The sequence below is a fragment of the Lineus longissimus genome, chromosome 6 (assembly GCF_910592395.1).
Source record: "Lineus longissimus chromosome 6, tnLinLong1.2, whole genome shotgun sequence".
Lineage (NCBI taxonomy): Eukaryota > Metazoa > Nemertea > Pilidiophora > Heteronemertea > Lineidae > Lineus > Lineus longissimus.
In genome coordinates, this window is record NC_088313.1 from 12,357,809 (window position 1) to 12,374,906 (window position 17,098).

The 17,098-nt window shown below is 39.5% G+C and overlaps 1 protein-coding gene across 2 annotated transcripts in view; it reads right to left on the reverse strand.

Annotated features, from left to right (window-relative positions):
* Positions 1 to 4,565: 4,565 nt before the first annotated feature.
* The window catches only part of LOC135488907 (nucleolin-like), a 29,715-nt gene continuing 17,182 nt past the window's right edge, over positions 4,566 to 17,098 (reverse strand). Inside the window, exons 14-15 of one of the 2 annotated variants that reach the window (XM_064773835.1) lie at positions 15,902 to 16,155; positions 4,566 to 12,464 (exon numbers count right to left, since the gene is read on the reverse strand). In XM_064773835.1, coding sequence (XP_064629905.1) covers positions 12,311 to 12,464; positions 15,902 to 16,155 — 408 coding nt within the window. In that variant the 3' untranslated portion in view covers positions 4,566 to 12,310. The remainder of the gene's footprint in view (positions 12,465 to 15,901; positions 16,156 to 17,098) is intronic. The other variant, XM_064773836.1, reaches the window with a different exon arrangement.

Consider the following 17,098-nt stretch of genomic DNA (forward strand, 5'->3'; position numbering starts at 1 on the left):
CACTCGCAGCACTACTGAGATTACCAACATGGGCAAATCTGCATCCCTGCTATGGTTAACCCTTTGCAAAGAGAGCAGGGGCACAGAGGGGGCGAATTTCAGAAGTGTTCAAAATCGTGCAATTTTCGTTTACACGGTCTCTTCAGGCGAATCCTTCACTACCTTATCATGTCGACTCCTTGAAAACACGAGGCTGCCATCTTTCCTGTCATAAAGCTTTAGATGTCCCGCGTTCGTGGTGCTGCTGAGTCTACACACCCTTTCTGAGGTCCAGAAGTCAAATGTGTGGCAGAGTTGGCTCCTGAAGCACTTTGCTGAACACTGAATAAGAGATAGGGGTCCGTGACTCCCCAGGTCTGGTTGAAGTATTGAGCCATTTACGACAATCATGTTAAAAGTTAAAGTCTTGTTACTGGAGGCCAGATGCTGACATATAGCCAATAACATATAAAGAGAAAACACATAGTACATGTAATCAACTGAAAACCCGATCGAGATGTCCATTGCTAATTCAGGCACGAATTCTCTTCAAGCGCTGTTACACAGATGTGGACGGTTAATTGATAACGCTCTAAAAGCAAGAAAACTTGATACATAATTCATTGTAATTAAGAATGATTCTCCGAAGCAGACAGAACAATATTGACTCTGCCAGTATCAGTGTCCATTGCACTTGTATTGTATGTCATATGTTGTACGCATATGCATGCCCAAGTTGCCCCTTTAAACGAATGATTCTCCAATACGAATTAAATTTGGTATTGTCAATGGTCGTATAGAAAACTAAAGAACAGACTGCGATCAAACGATAACACACCATACATAACATATACTGTAAAACCGCACTAAGTGATGTCCTAGAGAGGTCAAATCGGATGTAAATCGCCAATTCGGGACAAAAACTATAGTATCCTTGATGGAGAGGATGTCTCAACAGGCGTCCCATAAGGTCTTTTGGAGTTTATGTGTATTCCTCTATACCGCAATATCTCGTACATCCTTAGAAATTATTCAATTCTGGGGTTTTTTCACACAAATTATACAATTCTGGCTTTCTCACGCAAAATACCCAAGTCTGGTTTTCTCACACAAAACTTTCCAATGAGATATTGACTGAATGCGTTTTACCATGTCTATATAGCATAAGAGCATAACTTTACCCCAAATGCTAACAAGCCACAGGCAAACATTTATGGCTAGTTTTTCTTTTCTTTAGGTTGTTGATTTTCACACATGACACATTTCATTGAATTAAATCATAATAAAAAAAAAATTGGTGGAGTTTTTAATGAAAAGACACCTCACGCGAAGATTCATTAGCTACAAAACAACTTTTTTCGCGTCGAATAGAACATTTAGATGTGATCAGTTTATTCTTTGGCGAAGATGATGCCTTGACAAAAATCCTGTCACATAACAAAAAATAGTATAATAGGGTATAATAGGGCATCCGACAGAAGTCGATTTGGCGCCATCAGTAGGCATATAATGGTACAAGGCTGTCTTATCCCCCCCCCCCCCCCCCCCCATCCAAGCATCAAAATAATCACTCATCGGTTTTTACTGTGCGAGCATTTGTTTTTTTACCACTTATCACCAAATTGAACTGGTTCGGAAACAAAATGGCTGAAAAATGAAAAATTCATACTACGTTATAACTATAATGCTGATAATGAAATCTCATAATAAAAAGTGGTAAATATTTTTTGAGTCACCCTGTACTTAAAGACATGTTAGTTACGGTTTTTCATCATGACAACTGACAGTCAGCTTGGGCGGTGGAAATGAAAAATTGTCAAAACGCAGCATAATAAAATTGAAGTATTTACAATTCGATTGATTAGATTCGCTTTTTTATTTATTATCGGCTCAATGCAGCTGTGAATTGTATGTCGAAACAATGCCCAGCAGTTTCTTATATCGATCCTCTGACAACAATAATGGCGCAGAGGATACCAAATTGCCACCTTAACATCATCTGACAACAATAATGATCCAAATCGATTGTCCATGCTTTCATCCCAATGCAATGTTCTGGTTTGAAAGTTTAAAAAAATAGCCTGTACAGCAGTACTTCATTGTGCAATAATCAAGCGTTATTTCACCGTATATCTAATATCTAATTTCAATTCAAAAACCTCCACCATGCTGCTGAAATGACCTCTCTGTCTGATGTTTTTGGTAAAGGCTGACACTTTTGTCTAAATGAATGTATTATTGCTGAAATCAAAAGCAGAGTAAGCATATTTTACACTCTTAAATCGCTTCTCCCTCTTTCTCAAAACCCGATGAGAAAATCAGGTAATTATCCTTCCAGCGTGACAAATCTAGTCCTAACTCATGGCGCAGGAGGAATTATTGATTTCATCCACAACTAGATCAAGTTTAACGATTCGATGATCTGCCACCACTCTATCAGCTAATGTTCCCATAATACTGTGGCCAATCAGTCAATAGTCACGTCAACGCCAAGTTAAAGTTGAGCTGCCTTCGAGAAGCAAAGCTTGGAGTCAAATTATAGGTATGCTCCGACGAGCAGGGTAACACCTTCCAACAAGCGAGTAAAACTACATGACCTGAAACTCGCATTGATTCCTATGTTTTTAATGAGAAACACCACGCCATGCAAAAACACTCCTTGTATATGCCTTTGCTAGGTTACACATGTTAAATGGCTTTTCGCAAACACAGATATGTACCCCAGAGAGTTTTCTCAGCGAAATGAAAGACTCATAGTCCATGGTTTTTCAGGATCTCAACAACCATTGGGTTTTTCATATACATGTACTTGTATGTGTTTGGGTAACGGCATTCTGGTACCTTATAATGGAGGTCGGAATATCAGGGTGCTCATTTATCGAATCCCTTTAATAATAGCAGCTTGTTAAACTGCATCTGAGCATCTAATTCTGTCCCGGTCGTTCCAACTATCGGTGTTCTAGTATCTCCCTGTGATCCCAACGGACAGTAGACATATGTCCTGATAGAGTCATTCAACCTCTGTATTCAAGGCTTACTTAAACCTTTAGATTTTTTAATCATAAACATCTGATATGTTTGAGTAGGTTATAGTTTTTAGAAAAAAACACATGCTTGTGTTTATTAAGGTGATCTTTAATCCACCCTGAACTCCACTTAATCTTATCCATACCAGTATCCCAATCTTTACTGAACATAGGAGGTGTTCTATTTTCATAAACCTGGTGTAACAAGTAATTAATTTTAGCATCAATAAGGTAAAACCCTGGATCGTTTATCAATGGTATGTAGAGTGGCACACTCCAACCCTGCCAACCACCATTTACATTGAATGCCGAGAAGTCATACTGGTCCTTTAAAGCAAACTCACTCAATAGCTCTCCAAGTTTCTTACGGTTAATGTTGTTATTACCTTCATGGAAAATACCTTCACCTGGTGTTGGTATCTCTAGATTTTTAAGTATCTTTAACATTTGATAGTAAGCATGAAACCTGTAAATTGATCTAATCAAATGATCACTGTGGTTCAAATGGTCGTCTACTGAAATCCCACAACCAGTGGTAGCAAACCATACAGCTATGTTAAACTGGTTCTGGTAATTCAATGGCGGTTGCTTCTGCATCCTCAAACAGTCTCCCCTGTTTTTCAATCTTAAAAGTCCTGGAACTATGTCGGTTTCCTTAAGATTAAAGAAGTTATTAGTATTAACACTTATTTATAAGTTAAAGAAATCATATGTGAAATTAGTGTTTTGCTTCTTAGGAACAGGATAGTACTTAATATCTTGTTTTACCACTGAAGGTGTCGGTTCTAGTGTTCTTTTATTTTCACCACCTTCGGTGCTAAGCCATTCTCTAGGACTAGAGACGTAACTAAAAGTCTTATGATTCTTCATCATTGTATTTATTGAATTTGAAAAACCAGTAAATTACCCAAATAGGGCACCGTGAGATAGTGCACTCTACAGGCCTCCCTTGGTCATGCTGACTTTAAATCAGCGGTGAATATCAGTCCTATGCTGTGGTTACAATAGCAATTTAATGCGAATTGACTGCGCATTAAAACTTTAATACGCATTGGGGTGTCGCACTCAAGTCGGTTTGTCCTGTTTTCCAACCGCTTTAACAAATACGATTCCTTAATACGCAGCAACGAAGTCGTTAAGGCCAAGCCGCATTGAAGCCGCATTGGAGTCTCCTGATATACGCACAACGACGGTGGATCGGCATGCCCTTGGCTGGTAATCGAAGGAAATTCCTCGAGGATGTGTTCCAGAACCACATTCAGGGATGGCAGATTCACCCAGGCCCAGTTTTCTTGACGCTTTTTTATTGCGGCAGGGTCCAGTTCTCAGCCGGAAGATGGACAACTTGTCTCCACTTTGTTGATGTTGTCTGCCATGGAGTTGTAGCCACCATTTTTTGCCATCCACTGGGCAAGGAGAAACAGGAAATGAGAAGTTACATTTTCTGTTCTTGAAAAAGTGGCCAGCAAAATCCCTTTAAATAATCAACAGGCCTTGAAATAACAGTGTTGTTCCAGGAAATTTCATGACAGACTCCACAAGAAACAGAACAAACCATAATTTGCAGATAATGCATCTAATGAAGTTTATTCGAATATTAATATTCAGTCTTTTCAGTTTTATTGAATCAAATAGGTTTTATATGTTGATAATTACTTTGTTTGAAATAACAAGAATGCATATAATGGCTATTTGTATCGATGAAAGATACGTAAATGTTAGAACAGGGTAACAGACTGCATTCCTCAGTTAGAACTGATGAGTGCAGCACCTGAACAGGTTAAAAGACATGATGTCCTGTACCCGCATGCTGATACAAAATACAATAAATGAAATGATTTGAGTGGTCGATGGATCATGATGTCATAAACTCATTCCATCACAACACTGGAAACAATCAGACTTTTTTTGCTTTTATTCATCAGAGGTCTCGAGTGAAGTGCACAACGCGTCAAGTTGCTCGACCCTGTCAGGGGCTGCCCTCTTGCAGAGGAATACCATTCAGTGTTACATCTACAATGATGAAACCTTGTTTTGACAACACGTGATCAGTCAGAAACCACCATTTAACATATGTCTTTACTGCACAAAGGCCTATCATCACCTCAACACTGTTTTGGGCACAAACACTTAATCAGAGCACACAACGACTGAATCAAATGCAACAGCTGGAAAGACAGACAATCACCAAAGTTGATTGTTCAAACAGAGTAAAGTAAAATAGTCGGATGAGATTTTTTCAGTCCCACCAATTGTCGCCCTGGCTTTTGTCACTAATGTGTGCCCTACTTAAAGGAAGAGTGTCTCGAGATAAAACAGGGTGGGCAATAACCGAGTCTACAGAGTTCTTTTGGTGGCAGATATACACCTAAACATACATGTATGCACAAATAGTTTCTACAGGGTGGCCCAGAATCATTTTCCCTCACACAATGGATACACAAGAGAATTCCATTGTGCAAGGGAAAATCATTCTGGGCCACCCTGTAGAACATTTCATACTTGTTCTGATATGTCACAGAACCATCCATTGTACACTGTAAACATGGTTTGAACTTTGTTAGTATCAGGCGAGCAGCAATATCCCGAGACACCCCTTCTTTAAGTCTACTATAAAACAGGTTGATACAAACCTATGCAAATACTAACAGTGTCTTAGTGATGAAATTAAAACCTCACATGATCGACGACACGATATTTCAAAAGCTCATCTTAGAAGAAACTTCCACCAAGAGAGAGAGAGCAGAGGAACTATTATATGCTGATTAAACCATAAAGATTGTTCTTCCCAATGTTGCATTAATTATACAACGGACAAGGTATAAAAAACTATACATTTGTACAATTCATTCATTACAAGCCTCTTATTTATTACCAATGGTACATATAAGGCGGCTCGCCTATATAATTTTTGTTATAACATGAAATGAAGAAAGATTACAAATAGAGACTAGACTGTTCTATTTCTGCACGTTCAGATGCAGTTGGATCAAAGTCCCCTGCGGTAGCACGGTCCTCATTCAAAGCTGAATAACTCCTTCTCTGTACGGGATTTTGCTTACCAGTGTGCCTAACTAATCACATTTACTACTTAAGCATTTACTCAGGGGAGTAGAAGAGGTGACAGCTGGTTGATATTATGTTATAGCCAGTCACCCCTTCCATTTTATAGTTGATGAGAAAACTGCAAATGTGACAAGTGTGATTAGTTTAGCACGAAGGATGTCATGAACGAATGAAACAATTCTGTGTTTGAATGGAAACCGTTGGTTGGGGCCCCCAGAAAAATATTCTGCTTTTGGATGAACATATCTCATGTATCTGGCATTGTTAGGCATAGATTTATTGTGGTTCATAATAATATAATAAATGTTGATAGATCTACTGCAAAAATATCATGATTCTACATTATCTCTGCAAAAAGAGTGCTGGTGACACACAGTGGCACCTACCTTAGCAAACACCTCCATATTAAGGACACTAATTTTGGTCCCAAATTGGTTGTTTCATTTCAATATGACCTATCTAATCAGGACACCTCTCAATTAAGGACAGCACTGACCCATCCCGAGAGTGTCATTTAAAATAGAGAGGCTTGACTGTACTTCTTAGTCAAACTAATATGACTATGAGCCCCACACAGTGGCCGCTATGGCGGCATGGCAGGCCTGAGCTGGACAACGACTTCTTGAGCACAACAGCAAGCCTTTTGGTTTTGGAATTAGACGGTGTATGTCACCTCTTAATGCTGGAGCTCAGGGGTTGAAGTTTTTTTAAGGATTTATTGTAAAGTCGATCAAGACTAAAACTATACACATAGGAGTTTTAATCGGTGACCAAGACTAGGATGACAAGTTTCAAGACATGCCCTATTACTAGAAGATCAAATTTTTTTTTTTCATTGGTTGTACATCTACACATGTTTATGGACATTTTTGAAGGCCAGGAAAATACAATGTATTCTCACTATGTTAAGTATTACAATTGAATTATACATAGTAAGCCATCAGGCAGATTACCTTATGATAAATACTGTCATCACCGTTATCAAATACAATTCACCAATTTTTGTTCAACCTGGACCCAGAGGATTATATACAGGGCAACAAAGTAAAATTTAAACAACCAAGAACTAAGGTAATTACATTTTCCGTTCAAACATCGCTTCAATATCCCAAATTCGATAGGCTAAGTCTGAGCATGATAGCAAATTTAACCAAGAACTGAGGCAATGACATTTTTCGCTAAAAGCCATCGCTTCCAAATTCTGTAGGCTAGACCCATGATTTTCTTGGGCTAAATTGTATATCAAAACAGCTTGATTAGAGGTAAATCAAGTTACCATCCAGCTAAAATGCTCACACTTATGATAATACAATGTAATCAGTTCACAAATGACGGACTAATGAAGAAGTTAAAATAATGGGGTTCACACTGTTCAGAGCAGCTAACAGAAAACCAGTGTCTCTTGCCAAACTAGTATCAAGCTTGAATAATAATTACCTTGTCTCCACAGCAACAAATTTATAGCATCACTAGTAATATCACAAAATAGAACCCCCCTAAAATTATGAAGCTGTCTATGACTGAATCATCCTAGGAAACATGGCGCGCTATTAAATACAAAATTGAGCAGAATGAAATCATCCAAGAAAAGACCACAGTTATTACCACTGCTGGTGCATCGAACTGATATGAAAAGTTTCAGACTGAAAATTAATGGTAAACTTAATGAATAAAACAGGAGTATTTCTGTGATCACAAGAAAGAAATGAAAAGAAGAGTTTATACATGTATCACTGGATAAAGAGATATACAAGTCATCTCCAAATGATAGAAAACATGAACCAGGTATTCCTTGATGCTTGAAAGAAGGCAGCAGTCGACGAGAGAAAGATCATTCTTTCATGCATCAGTATTGTCGATTTAAAGTTCCGCAAGAGCACCATTGCCACTCAATGGTTGACATCGTACCAGCCAAAGGTGGCCGTTCAGTGCCGAAAAAACCTGTTGTGGCTCTTAATGGCTTTCACCGACCAATACTAAGTCATAAATGCGACAGTTGATCTTCGAAGTGATGTCACAATTAATACCGATCTCGATGGCCTAGTGGTTAAGGCGTCTGCCTCGTGAATGAAAGGTCGAAGGTTCGAAGCCCGATGGTAACCTCTTTCCGATGCGGCTGGTTGGTTAGCCGCCAGCTAGTTAAATATAGGGTACAAACTGCCTTCCCGCCAGACGCCTGGCATTAGAGACAGGAGTTGGGAAGTAACGAGTGTCTCATAAGCCAAAAGCTGGCTGGCCCTTTCATTAGGGGTGATGCTATAATAAACAAACTTGACTTATACCCTGAAGGCTGCGTATCCATAGTCTGTTTGCTTGTGCAGTTTTTCTCTATTTCGTGTTCGCCCTTGATGCACCACACACAACCCATGCAATATGAACTTTCGTTGAGCTTACTCGACATTCTCATTAGTTTTATCCTTTCTGTCAACAAGCAATGGAAATGGAATCGCAAGTGATCAGTTTTATAGTGACACGCACCTATAAAGTTACTCAGAACTTTCTACCCACAATACTTCAACCAGAGGAATACTGTGTTCAGAACATGCTTGCACGCCTTTGCGGTCAAAAATCTGAAAAGGTTTGTCCGTGGCAACAAGATACATTGTCCCTTGCATCATTATCATTTTGTCTTGATTAACAATGATATGTTTCAAGGCAGTAAGTTGGCATATCATTATGCATGCAAGTTCAGGCCAGAAATTTTTCTTGCACCACAAAGGATTTCTGCCAAAGGCTTTTAAGTAATCTCACAAAGGTGTATGAGAACTTTTGATTAAAGTTCCGCAACTGAAAAAAAGACCTGATCTCATCCTAGTGGATCCCAATTCATCCTCAACGCGATAATATCCCTCAATATATGAAAATGATTCATGTTCCAATCTGAATGCAGCATAGGTTTTAAGATGTCAGCTATTAGGAGGCAAAATGGTCTCCAAGTGAGTCTCTAGGCAGGGGCCAGGTAGGTCAGATATGTTATACAGTTATATTACGGATAAAGGTCTCTTCCATCTCTCAATACATTGCATTTATTGCTAAATTCGAACATGACTAAGACTAGTTACTATGCATAGTCACCTGAAGACTTACCAATTTGATCCCCCAACTCCTGCCTCAAGTCCCCATCACAATCTGAAATTTTTTAAAAGCCTTTCACACTGAAACTGAAAAGACTCAAGAAGATATGATTTTTCACAGATGGCAGCAAGTGCAAGTTTAACCAGTAACTTCCAGTCCAAAGAATTCTGTCCGAACAATTACTATATTAAATTTAAGGAAGCCTTCACCAATGCATATGACATTTTTGGCACTGCCTCAGCACTTCAGGTATGTAGAATTGCAGCAAATAAGGAAATAAGCACCATCTATTAATCTAAAAAAATTCAACAAAAGCTTTTTCTCCTGGACTTTTAACCAACACAAGGCCCCATGCTTCTGTGCTGTGGCGGATTTGAAAATTAATGTATTTGCTGAACGATGTATTATTTAAAGACGTAGATGGTAGATACCTGTCCTCATAGATGGTTAGATATTATTTTGTGACAGATTTAGAAGCAGACTTAGGCATTGTCCAATTTTAAAGTGCCATTGACAGGGTTTCTGTTTGGTCTTCTATTAAGTCACTTATTGACAAATTGCTTGATATTTTTTTCTCCACTTTGATGTTATCGAGTTGCAGCACTTTCTTTGTAGTTCGTATTCAAGTATCAACTTTGACTGGGGAAATGACTGAAATTCAATTCATAGTTACCTACCTATTCATCACTGTTGTCAATTCACAACTGTTTCAAGGCAGTGTAGGTTTCACGATACGTTTGTTTTAGGTCACACAGAAAAATGTTAAGTTTATCATGGCTACCTCTATGACTTTTTCATTTTACTTCGTTTTTTAACTTTCAAATATAATCACCAAATTGGCAGCTTGTACAAATTAGAATGGCTTATTTTCTTAGCTTTCCTGATGAAAGTTCCGTTCTATTGACACCATCCATGTCAGTTATGGCTAATTTTATCAACAGTCGTGCATTTTATGTGAATGATGAAAGTCACTCAGACATAGAGGTCAGCCGACGACACTGTCCTATCAATTTTGTGCCAAAATTGGTATTTTGCCCTCCCGCATCAAATTCTTTAGTTGAAAAGAGAGATAAACTGATATCTTTTTATAGCCTAGGAGATAAGACCACTTTATTTATGTTTTGTGGCCTTAGTTCGGCAAAGGTTGACAAATTGTTCACTGCATCCCAGCTGTTGAAAATGGAAAATATCTCACAGCCAAGCCTACAGCACATTTACACTGCCGTTGTCCAACAGTGAAGATCTTAACCATCAGGCCTAAAAATCCTGCAACAATTGTGGATTAACAACCGTGATGCAATCACATGACATGAGTCGTCAGGCTTATAAACGTATATTTTATACATCGACCAATGATCTTCAAAGGTCCAAAACGACATCAGCACTTTTCAAGATCTATAAGTACACACAAGCAAAACAGCTACCATGTTCTGGCAATAAGGAGAAACTTTGAATCTCGCGCTTCTCAAAATTGCCGGTATTCCTTCCCAAAAGCTGCCTACCAGTACAACTACCCAAAATATATTGAGACATATGATAGCCCGATTCCATCGAAAAATAATGCTCCATTCCCTTAGGGCTAATTTCATGAGAGCAGTTTACTCCTATAGGTGTCACAGAGGCAAAGCCATATTTGGTTCCAGGGCTTATCTGGATTCTGTAAATCGCTACATTTTTACACCTTGTTAACGTTTAATATCGCAAACATTTCTGAGAAGTATAATTTTCATGATTTTCATTTTCGCGAAATTCTTGTGTTTTTTGTACAAAACGAAAATCGTGTTTTTCATTTTCGCGAATAGAGGTTATTCGCAAAATCCGCGGAAATAGAATGCGCAGAAAAATTTGCAGCAGTTTACAGGATTCAAATCTCTACCAGCACACTTGAAGGTAAACAAAATTATTATCCAAAAGATGCCAATAGCATTTGCTAGTCATTTTAAGGTAACGGCAGGCACCAAGTTTAGTTGTGGTGGAAACCACGTTGGGAAACTGCTCCAGTGGAATCGGACCTTTATAGTACCATACTCAATCGTTCAGAAGAGATTGATAATTACAGTCTATCTTTGTACAACCAAGAACTCAGAGTGTAGTCCACAATGCCATGAGGCGTTTCGTTTTTTTTATTTCTTGGTTTATGGAATGAGTGACATTGAGTTGTGGGGATTTCTGCTACTTTGACAGATCTACACTAAAATCCACTTTCCAAAGGTTAAAGATTCACAATTTCCCGCAGGTTTTTTGAAGTGTTCTGTACCCCTGGCCCGCAACCGGTATGGATAGGAAAAGTTTCATTGTAAAACGGCTAGCATTACCGAATCTTAGGGACGAGGTCTGCATTGAATTGAGTGCAGTGCTGCCATCTATTTTTTCAGGTGTGACCAACCAAAAAGTTACAGGGACTGTGGATGAACAATAGAACTTGGGGAAAATTTAGCAGTATGGATTACTGCGGGCCAGCAGTACGCGGTGCATGGACCCGGTATATACCGGGTGCGGTTGCTAAAGTGTTACGGAACGAACCGTATATTTTCAATACAAAACATTTTTCACTTTGTTGAGGCCATTTGAGGCCAGCAGTACGCGGTGCATGGACCCGGTATATACCGGGTGCGGTTGCTAAAGTGTTACGGAACGAACCGTATATTTTCAATTTTAAAACATTTTTCACTTTGTCGAGGCCATTTTTGCAGAAACTTCACAAGTACCGGTAACCTTTATCTGACAATCTGGACCAAACCAAGTTATCTGTCAACCCGTTATATATCTGCAGCCATCTTTACAATTAGCAATTTTGAGAAATTGCACCTTTGGTTTCCCTTTAGTGTTTTGACAACGCTTGCATTATATATAATGCAACAGCTATTTAATTTAGATTTTCTTTTTGACTATATATTCTGCGATGATCTCTATTTAAAAAAGAAAAGGCCTGCGAACAATGACGGATTTACAGTATGGTACTTGTCTTCATTTAATACTAACATGATTTTTTCCAAAATCAGCCTATTTCTATTTACATTCTTTTTAACTTTCCAGCGACCTCATCCCGATAAACCAAGAAACAAATCTTCAAAGTAACCTCATACACAGAACATTTCTACACACGGAACAGTCTTCAATATCTTTGTAAATTTCATATAACTTGACATCTCCATTTTCTTCAATCATTTCACCGCTTGCCATGGTTTTCTGTCGATACCCTTGTGTGTCGGTAAGTGTTTGTAGTGGCACTTATCTCCATAGTTGCAGCCGGTCGTCCGCCAAAAATAACATTCGTCCCCATTCACCGGGCCCGTTTGTTTCGGAGTATTCCGTACCCTGTAAAGAAATATACAAGACATTGGCAATGATGCATAGCCCCCTGTTACCAGGTAACAAAAAGAAATGAAATGGCCAAGGGCCATTGTGCTCACCGTATGTGCTCACCGTATAGATATTTGGTGAAACATGCTACATGTGTAGTATATAGGTCAAACCAAAGTCGGTATGACATGTGATGTATCATTGCTCGGAGTACCTACCATAAAAATATCATCGAAAATAAGTCACTAATAAGCGAGATATTACACTTTTTAGGTTTTTTTGTTTTGGCCTCATGGTGGCCAAGTCGAGAATATGATCAAATTGAAATTCGGTGTCCGAGGTTACATGACGTTGGGAGTCATGTGTCAGGATACAGACGACGACGACGGACACAGCGGTGTTGTGTAGATTCCCCTACGGTGAGCCAAAAAGTCAGAACATAAACGAAATAGTGTTTCAGCTAAGGAGCTTAAAGGCCATATATCTAGGTTTTTTGCCATTTTCTGCTGTAAGACGATTTCAAAAGTGTACCTAACACTTTATACAATACAGAAAACCAAATGCAATTAGCTCCATCCATTTTGACAACTTGATTACCTAATCAGGCTAGCAACTGGCTTGTTAGAGCCAGGCGGCGGGTTCAGCAAAAGTTGTGATGTAGATCAGGTTATCTGTACATGTCATGCAATCATAAAAGCAGGAGGGCCTTAATTAATTATGCACACCTGGAAGTAATGTGTTTCATTCACTATGGTGTATTGTGTGGCTCCGAATTGTGTCAAGGCTAGCACAAAGAACAATCGAATGACGGATGGGACCCATTTTCATGAATTTCCAAAGCCAGTTGAACGAGAGAGGAGGAAGCTGTGGATTCGGAAGTGCAAAAGTTTGGAATGTTGGAAGCCTGGGCCTTCGGCCAAACTTTGCAGTGATCACTTTATCGATACGGATTATCACATGAAGCCGGATATCTGCATCCAACTGAATATCAAATGCCACTTGTTAAAAACAGCTGTTCCAACCATGTCAATTGCATTTAATGCCCGAGGCTGCTGAGGTCGGTTGTTATACATAATGTGTAGGCCCTATTGGGGCCTGTGATACCGCATAGTGTCTTCTTGTGTTCCAGCCATAGCAAGGTGACAGCGACACAGGTCAGTGTCAGTGACAGCCACTGTCAATGACAGATTATTGTCATCTGACATCTAGGCCTATCTAACGTTGCACGGCATTATATCGTCACGTCAAGATGATTGTGCATAATACCGTCACTTTTCAATAGTAGTTCAGCGTCATGACATAACTGGCGATACAACACAGACAAGGCGAAACAATATTGTGCAACATTAGTCTGTTCAAAAATCATACATGTTATGCATCTGCAACCGTCTATCAATGTCTTCTTTGCTATATCGGCAGGTCTGCCATGCAAATTGATTAACCACAAATTCTAATCACTTTCGTCCGAATGATCACTCTCATTATGATCTAGTGATATTAATGGCTCGAACATGTACGGCTCAACGTTTAAATATCCTTCTGTATCGACCAAAACATCCTCAAATTCACTGCTCTCACTCTCTGAACTGTATGCGGAAGCCATCTTGCTTTGTTCTGACTGGCCTGATCTACGTCATCAAAAAATCCCTAGCGGCCACATGTGGAACTAATCTAAAGTTGTGTGTGGTGGGGAAATTCAAATAGTTTAAAATTGAAAATTGAAATAACTAAATAATGACTTTATTATTAGAATTTTTTTAATGTCTGGGATCTTGTTTTTTTAACCCTCAACATATTTCATGAGTATCAAGCATGTTTTCAAACCTTGATATATGGCCTTTAAGCAGAGCGCAGCACCCCGCCCTTTCTCCCTTTCGTCTTATTCCCCTGCGTTTTCACAAGAGGCGAATGCATTTCGCTTTAAAGCAGGGCTTTAAAGCAGCCCTTCGAAATGCATTTCGCTTTAAAGCAGCGCTTTAAAGCAGCCCGTCTTTTTTAGGGTATGCTTTTTCTGCCCTGCCTTTTTAGATTTCTAGCTGCAACACAATCAGAAATATTTGTGACCCGGGCATCCAGATGGGAATGCCCTCCCCCCTTACAAATGGATGAGTATTCAAACCGGCCTAGGAAATCTTGCCGCTTCACTTAAATAAACAAGTTATGACTTCTTAGTAGAAGATATTCTGTTTTCTGAAATACTCGGTCACTGATAAAGAACCTACATCATTGCGTCAAAGACAGCAAGCCTTCTTTGCATTTAGTACAACGTTCACGAAGCAGAACTGGTGCATAGAAAACTTGCCAACTCCTGCATTCCGCCAAAATTATGTGCAGCGTAACTGCTGACTGGCAAAGTTGTTCTGTTGGGAAAGTTGAAGAACCCCCAAAAATGGAATGAAATCAATGACGGATAAGCTGAGAGGACGGACAATCCAATGCTCGATAAATGGCCAGCAGAAGCCCCTGGGAGTCAAGCGTAAATGCCAGTCTTTCCATGGCGGAATGTTTCTCCAAATGGTGGTGCTGCAATATATGTGAGCCCCTGGTGCCCAAAAACTTTTGGTAGATTGGACTCATTAGCTGAAAATATTGTAGTTCATCTCGGGGGGGGGGGAAACTTATAATCATCATCATCATCATTATAAACAGCCTCGCAACCCTATCTGATTTTTGTGAGGAAGTATGGAGTCCACTTTAGGCTACTGTCCACCTTATGTGGGATCTTTTACTTGTCCAGGTATCAACTCTAAGGGACAAGGCACCACAGGTTTTAGTCTCATCGACAGACCCTCGAATATTCATAGGTTGCATTGTGGAAAACAAGGATTTTAGTTCTTTGAAAGGCGGCTGTTTCATCTAGGCATGCAATCCTGAGTTCTCCCCAGGATTGAACTCCAGGCCTATTGCATGTTAGCCAGCAGTGTTTACCACTAGGCTGGGTGACTCCTGTTCTCAACCTAAGGCTGATGCATTTGATCAACCTTGAAGTATCCTGGAGGAGCTCTTGTTGAAAATTTGTGCAGTAAACGTTTAAGTCCACCGAAATTAAAGCAGGGTGGAGCCCTTCTGATGTGGTCAAAAATCGAGACCATATGCAAATTTGTATCGGGAAAGAGGGTACCCAGTGGCAACTGACAAGCAAACAAGAGGCACCTACCGGGGCAAGAACATTACTGTGCTCTATTTGTAACTCTTTTGCTTAAGGCTGTAGAAATAATGAGAAGCCATTAGGAAAACACCATGCCTATTTCAAAATTCCGAAGCCCACACACAAAATTCAAATTTGAACTTAGAAACCTGGCCTTTTAAATATCCCACTTCAATTGATACGCCAACAGAGTACAAATGTGACAACAAGGCCCCCCCCCTCAATTCCAGCCCTCACACGACAGGAATGATGTTTTCCTAATGAGAGGAGTATTATTCATAAAAAAATAGAATATAAAGCTTACCCACTGTTAGCGGCGGCAGCAGCAGCAGCGGCAGCAGCAGCAACGGAGACTGGCTGGACCTGTGGAGGCTGTGGCGGGGGTGGCTGGACCACGACTGGTTTGGCCACGACTGGAGCTGGTTTTTGTTTTGTAATGACGGTGACTGAAGCGTTGGATGATGACGACGTCGAGCCCTTTTTTATCACCACGTTGCCATTTTGTATGGGATTATCTGGAAATTTTACCAACAATCTCTGACCAGCACATTCCATGCCCTGCAAAGAATGAAAACCACCAATTACAAAGAAAGTACAGACAGACTATTTGACACATCGTGGGCTCAGGGTTTAGTTGGATCTGCATTTTTGTCAAAATTGATTTTATCATCTTAAATCAATGCACATTTAATGACCTATAATTACAACTTTAAATTGTACTTGTAGCTGTACCGGTTGATACGTAATACACAAAAACACTCCTCAAAACAACTGCACTTCCATTGGGTTTTGAATCTTCAATGGTGTTCTTCTCAGAACTACCAAGATGTCAGATACAACTAGCTGACCCTGAGTCCACGACATGGCAAAATTGGGACATCTGTCACGTAGCACGGAATTGCAAATATTGTTCCATATATTCAGCAATTTTCAAAACCCCAAGAGATGACCATTATTGACGTCTTCTCGACAACACGAGGCTCAGATAATCAGAATGATGTTTCTGGCGAATCATACATCGACCAAACCTTAAAGGCCTATGCCGTTCGTTAAAAATTTTGAATTTGTAATTGAATTTAAAAATGTCCAATTGCGAAAATACAATACTAAATTATAAATGTCAACACTGCCGTTGTGTGATATACAAATACTATAAATACCAAGTTTCAACAAATTTGTATTCACAATAACTGCACTACGGCATCATGTATTAGTGGATTTCTATTTAACTGGGCCACAAGTAATTACGAATATTCTTACGTAGAGACATGCACTGCAGCTGATTGTAGTAGTCTATCCTGTACAAAATTATATTTCATAGACTGAAGCCCCCCCCCCCCCGCAAACACAAGCAATCTAAATCATTGCTACCTGCATTTTTAAATCGCATGCAACGAAAATTGCGCTTTTGCAGTGGTTATTACAGGCATCCATGACAAGAATCAACGATCGCAGCCACCGGCAATTGTATCAAACTCAGTGATTACTGGTTTTATCCACA